This window comes from Pollachius pollachius (genome assembly GCF_949987615.1).
Source record: "Pollachius pollachius genome assembly, chromosome: 18".
Taxonomy (NCBI): Eukaryota; Metazoa; Chordata; class Actinopteri; order Gadiformes; family Gadidae; genus Pollachius; species Pollachius pollachius.
The window spans coordinates 18,591,609-18,603,614 of NC_136951.1; the positions used below are offsets into that span (position 1 = coordinate 18,591,609).

The window sequence follows — 12,006 nt, forward strand, 5'->3', positions numbered from 1 at the left end:
TTAAAAAAAAAAAAGGTGATTATTTGTACGAATATATTTTCATATTTTAATTTCTTGTCCCTCAGTATAGTCCTCCCCTCATCTCTCGTCCCTCTCCAGAGGCAGAGCGAGCAGACCAGACAGACAGACAGGCCAGACAGACAGACTGGCCCCACAGACAGACAGACTAGCCCCACAGACAGACAGACTAGCCCCACAGACAGACAGACGGGCCCCACAGACAGACAGACGGGCCCCACAGACAGACAGACTAGACAGACAGACAGACTAGCCCCCCAGACAGGCACACTAGCCCCACAGACAGACAGACTAGCCCCTCAGAAAGACAGACTAGCCCCACAGACAGACAGACTAGCCCCACAGACAGACGGGCCCCACAGACAGACGGGCCCCACAGACAGACACACAAGCCCCACAGACAGACACACTAGCCCCACAGACAGACGTGCCCCACAGACAGACGTGCCCCACAGACAGACGTGCCCCACAGACCGAGCGAGCGACAGACAGACAGACGGGCCCCGCAGACAGACCGAGCGACAGACAGACAGACAGACAGACGGGGTCCTATAGACCGACCGAGCGACAGACAGACAGACGGGCCCCTATAGACCGAGCGTCGGGGTCCTACCTGAGGCAGAGCTGCTCCAGCGGGACCCTCTGGATCTCGGGCAGCTGCTGCTCTGACAGCTGGTGCTCGAAGCAGTGGCTGGTGAAGAGGTGGAAGCAGACCCCCGAGGCCACGCGCCCTGCCCGGCCCCGCCGCTGCAGGGCGTTGGCCCGCGACACCCACGAGTCCTCCAGGCTCTCCATGCTCTTGGACGCGTCGTACCTGGGGGGGGGGGGGGGGGGGGGGGGGGTCAACGTGAGGAAGAGGGTGGTTTTTTTCATCCGTTTGCATTATCCAAAGCGACTTACAATAAGTGCATTTGTCCGAAGAAAGAGAAACAACTATATATGGCTGTCGGCACAGTAAGGATGTTCACAGAACCAAGTGCCAAGCACTAACACTCACTAGGTTAACCCATTCCCCGTATACATATATAAACAACCATAGCTAGGATAACATGCTACATAACCAAGTACTATAGCTAAGTGCGACATACAATAAGTCTGTACATTAAGTGCCAGGACGTACAACATACAACAAGCAGGAGGGGAGGGACAAGGTGGCTATGCAGGGTCTAGGTGAAGTCCAAAGTGCCCAACCGTGATTCCAGATGTGGCAGGTGGTACGTCAGGGGATCGAACCCGGTACCTTTCGGCGGGGAGCCACCACACGATCCCGCCTTTTGCCATTGCGTGGACACGATATGATTAAAAAGGGTGCGTACGTTCCTCGGCATTCAGCTGGGAATCGAAGCCCTTACCCTGGTGGTGTTATTACCGTGCCCTGCTGACTGATGGCTACACCTGGTCCAATCAGTCTGCAGTTAACCGTTTATGTGAAGCTAAGCGCTGAGGTTCAAGTACAATACAAGTGTAACGCTTGAAGTGGCAGGGTGTTTAGGCTGCCCTCTGCACCGTTAATTGTACCAGCGACATGTAGCGAGCAGACAAACGGGTCAATACCAGTACATGGAGAACAATCTACCATCGAGACATTTAGTGGATGTTTTAACCCAAAGTGATTATAGTGTTTACAGATCATTAGGTAGGGGTTAGGCGTCTGACTGATGGGTTTGAACCCAGAAACTTTTGGCTGAGGGTACTAACCGATCCATCAAACGATCCTCCCCTTAATTACTCTACACAGCGCACGCACGCACGCACACACTCGCTGTATTCAACTCGTTCAGTCGTGATAAACTATTGGCTTCCTAATTTGCTGGAGCATGAGGAAGGAGCCAGCCGATGAACTGAGAGTCTGTGACGCAAAAGCAAAAAGGCGTGGCACGATGGCTTCTTGCTTCCTACCGCTTCTCCTTCATCTTGCCGGAGTCGATGACGTAGACCACGTCGTCGATGGTGACCGAGGTCTCGGCGATGTTGGTGGAGATGATGATCTTGGTGACGTCCTTCGGCGGCCGGTTGAACACCGCCTGCTGCTCCTCGTTGGAGAGGGACGAGTGGAGCGGGTACACCACGCACCTGACACACACACACACACACACCATCATAAAGTACTCCTGATAACTCGATGCTCCTTCACCTGGATGGGATCACGTGATCACAGAGATGAGGGATCAAACCGGAGGTGGTTGAACGCTTAATGCAAGCATCCAGGTGACTAACGAAAGCTAAAAGGTGACAAACATTCTGGTCATTCTACCCTCAAACGCAAAGCACTAACACCTAGCGACACTAAAACGTAGGCACACATCTGGATGGCCAGGGGAACATCTCAACAGCCACCCGTATGGTAAGAAGGCCTGTGTTTACGGGGGCTCGTTGCCACGGTGATGACCTTGGACCGTGACCCACCTGGATTTGTTCCTGTTGTTGAACATCCGGTTGGACTGCAGCTGCTCATACAGCATCTTGATCTCAGCCAGGCCCGGCATGAACACCAGCACAGCACCTGGAGAACGTCAGGGAGAAGGTCAACCGCACAGGCCCAGTCTCTTGTCTCCGTCTGTCTCACGTTAGTCCAAACGTTAACATGGATTAATCTCTAGAACGGGGAGGAGCAACCCTTTTTCTGTGCCAGGTCCCATCATTCTTATGACATGATTGACAATAAGCATACGTCATATGTGACACACGCATGTTGAAATGTTAAAACCATATTGTTTGAAATATCAAAACCAAATCATATTCTTGACAAATTAGGACGATGAAATAAAAGACACAGAAATTCAACAGTCTCATCCACCCTCGCTACAATCACAACATCTTCTATAAGCAAAGGACCTTTGATAGTGTTGTTCTATCACACCATGTCACTCTCCTATAGGGAAACAGCCTTTGATGGTATTGATCAATCACACCATCTCACTCTCCTATAAGATAAGGGCCTTTGATTGTATTGATCAATCACACCATCTCACTCTCCTATAAGATAAGGGCCTTTGATGTTATTGATCCATCACACCATCTCACTCTCCTATAAGCAAAGGGCCTTTGATGGTATTGATCAATCACACCATCTCACTCTCTTATAAGCAAAGGGCCTTTGATGGTATTGATCAATCACGCCATCTCACTCTCCTATAAGCAAAGGGTCTTTGATGGTATTGATCAATCACGCCATCACACTCTCCTATAAGCAAAGGGCCTTTGATGGTATTGATCAATCACACCATCTCACTCTCTTATAAGCAAAGGGCCTTTGATTGTATTGATCAATCACACCATCACACTCTCCTATAAGCAAAGGGCCTTTGATTGTATTGATCAATCACACCATCACACTCTCCTATAAGCAAAGGGCCTTTGATGGTATTGATCAATCACGCCATCTCACTCTCCTATAAGCAAAGGGTCTTTGATGGTATTGATCAATCACACCATCTCACTCTCCTATAAGCAAAGGGTCTTTGATGGTATTGATCAATCACACCATCTCACTCTCCTATAAGCAAAGGGCCTTTGATGGTATTGATCAATCACACCATCTCACTCTCCTATAAGCAAAGGGCCTTTGATGGTATTGATCCTATTGCGTGTGGGGGATTCAGGGGTGCTGGGGTCCAGTCCTACCGGGGGGATAGTCGTGGGGCCCATCAACGATCCACTCCAGCAGGCTCTCTACCAGGTCCATGTTGATCTTGTCCAGATCCATGGCAGCGATGGTCTTCAGCACAGGCTTGCTCACATCTGTTGGCCGTTCAGACACCGGTGGCATGTTTAGCCAAAGTGGGATCTCACAGGTCAAATCATACCAGTCGGGGACTTTGCACATTGTGTTGTGTGTGACAATGGCGTGTAGGTTCCCAATCGCGAATAGTCCACAAATGGTCTGAGCTTAAGGCAAACATTGGACCAGCCCAAGAGTTAGCACTAATCAAGAGACTGATCATGGCATGAATGCTTTGACGTAAGGTCATATTTACTAGGTCATCTGAAATAAACGGTTCGAAGTTTCCTACAATGCCAAGAGTTGCACTATGTAAGTATTTACAATCAAGTGTATGGTTTGATACATTCCAAAGTGCTAAACTATGCACTCCTTACCTCAGGCGAATGAAATGGAGGCATGTTTTAAAAAATACATGAATTTCAGTGTACATGCATCTAACCAATTACAACACAATAGTAGGCGTTCAAATAAACATCGAGTGAAATAAATCCCACATTTTCCTGAGAACGTGGCTCAAATGACCTGATGTGGGCTGTCGAAAAAAAGACATGGATTTCAGTGCACCGCTAACCTGCACTGCTAAAACAACGCAAAATAAAAAGTAGGCGTTCAAGAAACATCTAGTCAAAGGAATCCCCTAGATTCACTGATGATCTGATGCGGGGCGTCCCTCCCATGCTGACCTTTGAACCGGATGGTCAGCTCCGCCAGGCCCAGCTGCTGGTCGGGGATAGAGTCTTTGACGAAGTCCTTCTTGCAGAGCGAGGAGAAGCTCCACTGGTCGCCTCCCTGGTCGTCCACCATGCCCTTCGACCCTCCTCCCTTTCCTCCTCCTCCTCCTCCTCCTCCTCGTCCCCCAGAGCCCTGTTTCCCTGAGCGCATGTACGGGCTGCCGTCCTCGATCACGTAGCTGCACAGGAAAGTAAAACAATACTGAATACATGTTTCTATCAAAAATAATGTTAAAGCTGGTATGTGTGATTAGCCGTTACAAGCCGTTTGGAAAGTCGGCCTCTTCTGACATCACAAGAGGGCGTGTTCACCTAGATGTGTGGTGGATAGATCAGTCTACCGGCCTACCCGCTGGACTGTAGCAAACGTTGCTCATCTATCCGTCATACATCTAGGTGGACAGGCCCACTTGTGATGTCAGAAGAGGCCGATTTTCAAAACGGCTAATCACACTCACACCTGGTGGTATGATATGTCCCCTTTAACAATGTTATGTCAGGGATTAAACAAAAGGGATGTTTTAGCTGTCGGGGGCGTGGGAGCTAGTTAATACTATTGTGGGTGCAACATAACTTCCCTTGTGCCTCAGGTAGCTACAAAATGGTTTTATTCACAGCGCTGCGATCCACAGTTTATTCTCTTTGTTTACCGGGTTTTGGCGATGGCGTCCTCGAGGAAGAACTGGTCCACGGGGAAGGTGCGCCCTGGAAGAGAACAAAGGAAGGATCAGCAGGGAGCGTCGGGGTGTGGCGCGCGTCTGAGTGTGAGCACGTGCACATTCCCTGGGCTCTACAAGGTGCCAGGCCCTACCAGGTATGTGGATGGTGTTGCAGTTGTAGAAGTACTCGGAGAAGAGGTTGGCGTTGAGCGTGGCGCTCATCAGGATGATCTTCATGTCGGGCCGGTTCACCATTAGGTCCTTGAGCACCAGCAGCAAGAAGTCACTGGGAAACAAAACGGGAATAATCACCATGAGTTGGTCTTTCAGTGAGGCCATATTGGGGATGGAACAGAAGCAGTATAGGCTGATCAATAAGTATATCCCACGTAGGTCTTTGTTGGGTGATAAGAACCTGAAAACTCTTAAAATTACACTATGCACATTTTCTCAATAGCAGCCTCTAGTGGTTTAAGTTGTCGCTACTGTTAGTCATTTTCAAGACCTGAGGGGGAAAGACCAGAACCCAAAGATTTATAGAGAAAAATCCCCTGGATGGATTAACCTGTGGGTGGGCTCGTTTGATTCTGGAGAAACGTTCTAGGTTAAATATCTGTTTTTAATTAGTATGTGTAAATAAGTGTGATAGACAGTGATAGATAGTGCCGGTTTAACAAACCATCCCAAAGTACATTTCAAGATACATATAGGGACTACAGATGAAAATTAGCCCGCATGGCTAAATCTGGAACGTTTACCTATTGGACTCTGGCGCTCATGTCTATTAATGTGCGCTGTCCCTTTAAAATTAATAAATAAATAAATAAACATCCCAAAAAAAGGGGTGCTTGGGGGTCACGGTTGAGCCAGACTCGGTAAGCTCACCTCTCCTCCGTGCGCTCGTGCACCTCGTCCACGATGATGTGCGTGACGCCCGGGAGGTCCGCCTCTCCCTCCAGCCTCCGCAGCAAGACCCCCGTGGTGCAGTACAGCAGCCGCGTAGCCGAGGACTGATGGGGATCAGGCGGGGGGGGGGGGGGTTAGGGTCAGGAGGAGACGCAACACAAGGGGGTTCACGGACCCATTACGTCCTTTCGACGCAGCAGCAAGCGCTGTGATTGGTCGGCTCGCTGAAAGCCGACGCAGAACGGATGAAGGTTCACGACTGCGTCGAAGCGTCTGCATGGTCGTTGCGTCGACGCGGAACCGTAACGGAGCCTTTACACCACCCATCCCCCGACACACCTGCTCCTTAATGATCGGTATCTGTCTCACCGTCAGAGGCTGTAAGACAACTGGCTCAGAATAAGGACTTTTAAATGAATGTGAAACTAAATCTAGAGTATAAATCACTAATAGATTTAAATGATATACAAATCATTTAAAAAGAGGAAATTACTTGTCAAGACATTCAAACTACAGTGAATGTTCAAATCAGAGTCTGCCGGAATAGATTACAACACCTTCCTTAGTCATAACAGCTAATAATTGTCGTTGCATTCTACGGTGTTGACTGATAAAAAAAAAACTGACTGCAAAAAAAAAAACAAGATAAAGAAATATTCCTTTAGTCGATTTTTATTTCTATCCTCTTACATTTTATTTCTGTCTTCTCCTTCCTCATCATCATTATTTCCCTTCTTGATCAGCACCAATCAGGACGCCCCATAACCTTGGAGGTTAACCCTCACCTCACCCTCACCAGGCGGGTCTGGTAGCCCACCGGGGATAACATATTGAACATCACAGGTATTCTCCCTGGATCTGCGACACTGATCCTCATTTGTTTCCATTGGTTCCCCGTTGTATGTGCTAGTGTAACCCCCCCGCCTTACCCTGACGGTCTCTAGGCGGATCTGGTAGCCCACGGTGGAGCCCAGGCGCTCGGCCCGCTCTTCGGCCACGCGCTGGGCCACCGAGATGGCGGAGATTCGGCGGGGCTGGGTGCAGATGATGTTGGCCACGCGGTCCGCCGGCCCCCCCAGAGTGTCGTCCAGGATGAACTGGGGGATCTGCGTGGTCTTACCGCAGCTGAAGGGAAAGTCCTTTTTAGTGTCACTTCAGCAATACGTACGGGACATACTGAGGATCGAAATGACCCTGCTCTCCAACCCCAATGGTGGAAGATACATCGAATAGATAAATATGTTTAGAAATATCTAAAAATATACAAAGTACATACATACAACCTAAAAGGACACGAGGACAGAGTATAAGGAAAACGGATATTAGTAGGTGGCACAACCTGTATGTGTTAGGGTTTGAGGAAATCCAACTAAAAAGGAATTCATTTGGAGTGGTTTGCATGAGTATTTTTAATTTGTTGTAGAATTTATTACGTTTTCATCACGGCTCAAATCTGAATTTTAACTTTAATTTTGAATTGTACGGACTGGACTGGTTATAATGTACCATTAGTAAACAACATTAAATGAACATAAGGAGCAAAGGTGAATTAAGTGGATTTGATAAATGGATAAAACATCAATACCCCAATCATTTTGATTTTATGGTCTTAGGTTTCCTCACAGCGAAGTTCATCCATTTTCTCAACGCATCTATTCAATTCTCCCGATGTAAGACACACAAAAATCCCGCTAACCAAAGACAGTTCCTCAAAGCCCTCCACAGTGAACAGGAGGTGATAGTGCTGCCTCACCCGGTCATGCCGCTGACCACCAGCACCTGACAGTTGTCCAGCAGGTTCAGGATGTGTTCTCTCTCCTTCCAGGCGGGGAGCTTCTGCCTCTGCTGCAGCATGGCGTCGTAGCGCCTGGACGACTGCACGCGAAAAACAGACCCAACACACGGGCAATGGAGGTGACACACTGAACACTCATTTGCACATAGCACTCAGTATAAAGTGGACTTTGCTGTGAACCATACATACATACATTCAATCTATATCTACCTCATTGCCCATTTTATGTCAGTTTTTTTTTTTTTTTTATTGTCCATAAGTTATTCATCTATTTTTAGTCGTGTTTTTCATTGTTGCAACGTCTGCTCTACGTGCCTTACCCTTAATTGCCCCCTGGGGATAAATAAAGTTTTCTTGAATCTTGAATCAAGCCCAATGAATAGGGCCGTCAAATAGGAGATTTAAGTGATATTGGTTTGCTGCCAACTTGCCACCCATTTCTTTTTTGCCCTTTCTTCTTGTCCTCTTTATTCGTCATATCGTACGAACAAAAGATTTCAGGGTTCTCATCCACACTATACTTCTTTGTTGGGGAAATTGTGGTCCATTCAAAACTAAGGTTACTTACCTGTCCATTAACAGATAAAATAATTAAACGCATATACTTACCCGTACTAACCCTTTCTTGTTCTTATTACTATACACTCTGCAGTCTGTCCAGTCGAAATTTATAGAAAGATGTTTAAATGTAAATGTGATGCTTATTTTTATGTTTTTATTTGTTATTAAGAAAGATGTTCTTAATATGTTGTTACTGTACTTTATGTTGTTAAGGACGCCCTTGAAAACGAGACGGGTTCACCTGAAGGTGTTGTTCCTAATAAAGACATTTTAATGCTAAACATAATGGAATGTGTTAATAGACTCGCACTACATTTCCATCGACAGCCTCCCAGTGAACACACCCATACAAGACGTTTCAGAACCAGGCGGTGTCTTACCGGCTTCCTGCGGAAGTCCCTGCACAGCTTGCCGTTCTCCTGCAGCACGTTGTCCATCTTGTACTCGTGCTTCCTCACCATCTGCTTCCTGAGGTGGACGTAGCTCTCCGTCTCCACGCTCACCGCCCCGCCTTCGTCCTCCTCCTCCTCCTCGTCCCCCTCCTCTTCCTCCACCTCCACGTCATCTCTGTCTTTGGCTGCACAAGACAAGACGCAGGACGGAGGTGTGACATCGTTGTCCCGGCAACAGCTCATTCACGCAGATCATGTTCATGTTTTATTACATCTTTTATTTTATTACTCTCCCAAGCACCATAGCCAGTGGTATATGTATACACATTGAACATTATTGTTATTCTACCCTGATTTGCAATATTGATTCTCATATGATTATATTGATCTTCCTTTGTGTTTGCTGCTGAAACACCTGCATTTCCCTTGTGGGAGTCATTCCTGTTCTCTTATGGAGCCTAGGGGGGGAGGGTGATTGGGCGGAAGCCTCCGCTATGGGTTTCAAAAAAACTCGGATGTGTTTGCTCACCTTCTCTCCACGTCTGCGCCGGTCGCTGCTGCGTCGTTGCGTTGTGGTTGTTGGCCGGAGCGGGCTTGGCGGTCTGGTTCCCGCCGCTCACAGCGCCGTTGACCCGGCCCTCCGGGGCGGGCGCGTTGCCCCGGGCTGCGCCCTTGCTCTTCCCCCCGACGGAGGGTATCAGCGAGGAGGAGGAGGAGAAGGCGACGGGCGGGGTTGCCGGGGGCGGCACCGGGGTCAGGACGGGCGGCGGGGAGCTGAACTTGTGGTGCGTGGTGGACAGCAGCTCCACCAGGACGCCCTCGTCCTCCAGACAGGTGATCAGCGTGTACACCACCGGCTCGCCGCACTTGGCCGCCGCCGCCGCCTCGCCGAAGAGGCGCTCGGTGGCGGCCAGCCGGCCCGCGCCGCTCACCGCCTCGTCGTTGGTGCTGAAGGCCACCACCGGCGGCTGGAAGGGGTAGCGGTTGCCTTTGGGGAAGCGGACCACCAGCTCGTACTCAGGGGGGGCGTAGCTGCTGAAGCCCGGCTGGCTGGGCGCCATGGGGTCCGGGGACCCCCTGCCAGACCGCAGGCCCTTGGTGGGCATCTGGTGCTTGAACTTGCACTTGTCGCCGAAGCGGCAGCCCTGGCCCCGCAGGAAGAAGCGGCAGACGTCGCGCAGAAGGACCGGCGCGGGGGCACCGTGGCGGCGTCCGTAGCCCCTGCCGCCGCCGCCGTTGTCGAGGCTGCTGCTGCTGTTGTTGTTCCTGTGGAGGCTGCCGGCGAGGAACTCCAGGTCCAGGCTCACCGTCCACACCGAGTTGGCGATGCGCTCCTCGAAGCGGTCGCCGTAGATGGCGGCCAGGGCCAGCGCCTCCTCCTCCCGCTGGCTCAGGCACTCGTCCATGGGCGCCCCCTGCAGGCCGTCGGGGGACACCGCCTTCATGCCGAAGCGCTCGATGAACACCTGGTTGAGGAGGCGCTCCAGCGTGGCGCCGAACTCCCCGCCGTTGGCCTCCAGCGCCAGACGGCTGCGCTCGCGGTCGAAGCCGTACCTGGGGGAGGAGACGGGGGGGGGGGGGGGCCAGAGGGGTGGCGTGAACGGGGAAGCATTTAAAGGTGACACATCATACCACCAGGTGTGAGTGTGATTAGCCGATACAAGCCGTTTTGAAAAAAACGCCCTCTTCTGACACCACAAGTGGCCGTGTTCACCTAGATGTATGACGGATAGATGAGCAACGTCTGCTACAGTCCACTGGCTGGACTGATCTATCCAGCACACATCTAGGTAGACCGACCCACTCGTGATCAAACTCACACCTGGTGGCATAATGTGTCAGCTTTAAGTCAATGTCAATGAGTGAGACTCAAGGGACGCATCATCAGTGGCTCACCTGCAGAGTTTACCGATGGCGAACGGAGAGACGACGGGCTCCGGAGAGGGACGCTCCTCATCCGACTCGATCTCGACCTCCACCGGGCCGACCGGCCGCTCGGCTTTCTCCACGGGCTGGTCGTGAGTCCTCCAGAACTGGCCGTCCTCACGGTGGTCCAGCTCATCGTACTCCTCCTCCTCCTCCTCCTCCTCCTCCTCTCCTTCTTCCTCCTCCTCTTCCTCCTCTTCATAATAGTCCGAGCCTGATTCACTGCGAAAGAGGCAATGGGGAGATTTACTCAGACTAATTATTATCTTTCTAAAATCCTTTTAAGAACTGTTAAAAAAGAAAATGCTCTTGGATCATAGTGGTTGTTAATTAATTTTATTAATTCTGAAAGGCTCCTGCCAAATCACTGCGAGTGGCTCAAATCGTTCACACTGCAACTTTAACTAAACTTTAAAATTGAAAAGAATTTGATTGCCACTCAAAGTGCTTTAATCATGAACAATACACAAAAGGTTCTGTGCATCGGTCAAGCTAACAGAGGGTAAGAACACAACAAGATAAAGAAATAGAATGTGTTGCCATGAAAATGTCAAACGAACTATTTGCACTTACTCATAATTCTCCTCAAGGTCCTGCAGCTGCAGCTCCTTCAGCAGCTCCTTCAGCAGCTCCTGGTTCTCGTTGGTCATGGAGATGGTCTGCATGGGCATGATGCTCATCACGCCTTCAGGCTTGGCTCTAGGCGTGACTACCTCCACCGGTTTAGGCTGCGACCGGTCCCTCTCTGCCACCAGGGACCGGGGCAGACCCCGGCCCCTCCCCCTGCTGCTTCCTCCTCCACCTCCCCCTCCTCCTCCACCTCCTCCTCCTCGACCGCTACCCTTGCCACGTCCAGCTCCACCACGACCACTACCGCCGCCGCCGCCGCGACCCCCACCCCTGATGCCTCCCCGGGCACCTCCTCTTGCGCCGCCTCTGCCTAACACAGGTCTGCAGGGGCAGGGAGAGAGAGGACACCATGGGGACGGATTAATAATAAGGTATGATGGGATGGAGGTAAGGGTTAGTTAAAGAGAGACTTACTTTCACTTCTGACTTTGATTTTCAAGAGCCGTTTGTTTAGAGTATATTATTCCACTTTTGCATGAGAATGATTATTTGTTGAAGCTTTACCTGGCCAAGCGGCTGGGTCCGAAGTCAAGGCTGAAATCATCTCCATCACCCCAGTCTCCAAACTTCTTGCTACCACCTCCTCCACCACCTCCTCCTCCTCCTCCTCCTCCACTACGACCACCACCACCTCGACTACGACCAGCAGCTGCTGCTTTTGGCT

The 12,006-nt window shown here is 50.3% G+C and overlaps 1 protein-coding gene across 1 annotated transcript in view; it reads right to left on the reverse strand.

Annotated features, from left to right (window-relative positions):
- Positions 1-11,469, reverse strand: part of dhx57 (DEAH (Asp-Glu-Ala-Asp/His) box polypeptide 57) — a 17,934-nt gene extending 6,465 nt beyond the window's left edge. Inside the window, exons 1-14 of the mRNA XM_079756121.1 lie at positions 11,286-11,469; positions 10,683-10,934; positions 9,316-10,340; positions 8,775-8,971; positions 7,792-7,913; positions 6,968-7,163; positions 6,018-6,142; positions 5,285-5,418; positions 5,124-5,178; positions 4,426-4,652; positions 3,643-3,759; positions 2,425-2,521; positions 1,918-2,091; positions 632-832 (exon numbers count right to left, since the gene is read on the reverse strand). Of these exons, the coding sequence (XP_079612247.1) occupies positions 632-832; positions 1,918-2,091; positions 2,425-2,521; positions 3,643-3,759; positions 4,426-4,652; positions 5,124-5,178; positions 5,285-5,418; positions 6,018-6,142; positions 6,968-7,163; positions 7,792-7,913; positions 8,775-8,971; positions 9,316-10,340; positions 10,683-10,934; positions 11,286-11,392 (3,029 nt within the window). The 5' untranslated portion in view covers positions 11,393-11,469. The remainder of the gene's footprint in view (positions 1-631; positions 833-1,917; positions 2,092-2,424; positions 2,522-3,642; positions 3,760-4,425; positions 4,653-5,123; positions 5,179-5,284; positions 5,419-6,017; positions 6,143-6,967; positions 7,164-7,791; positions 7,914-8,774; positions 8,972-9,315; positions 10,341-10,682; positions 10,935-11,285) is intronic.
- Between the last annotated feature and the right edge of the window lie 537 nt (positions 11,470-12,006).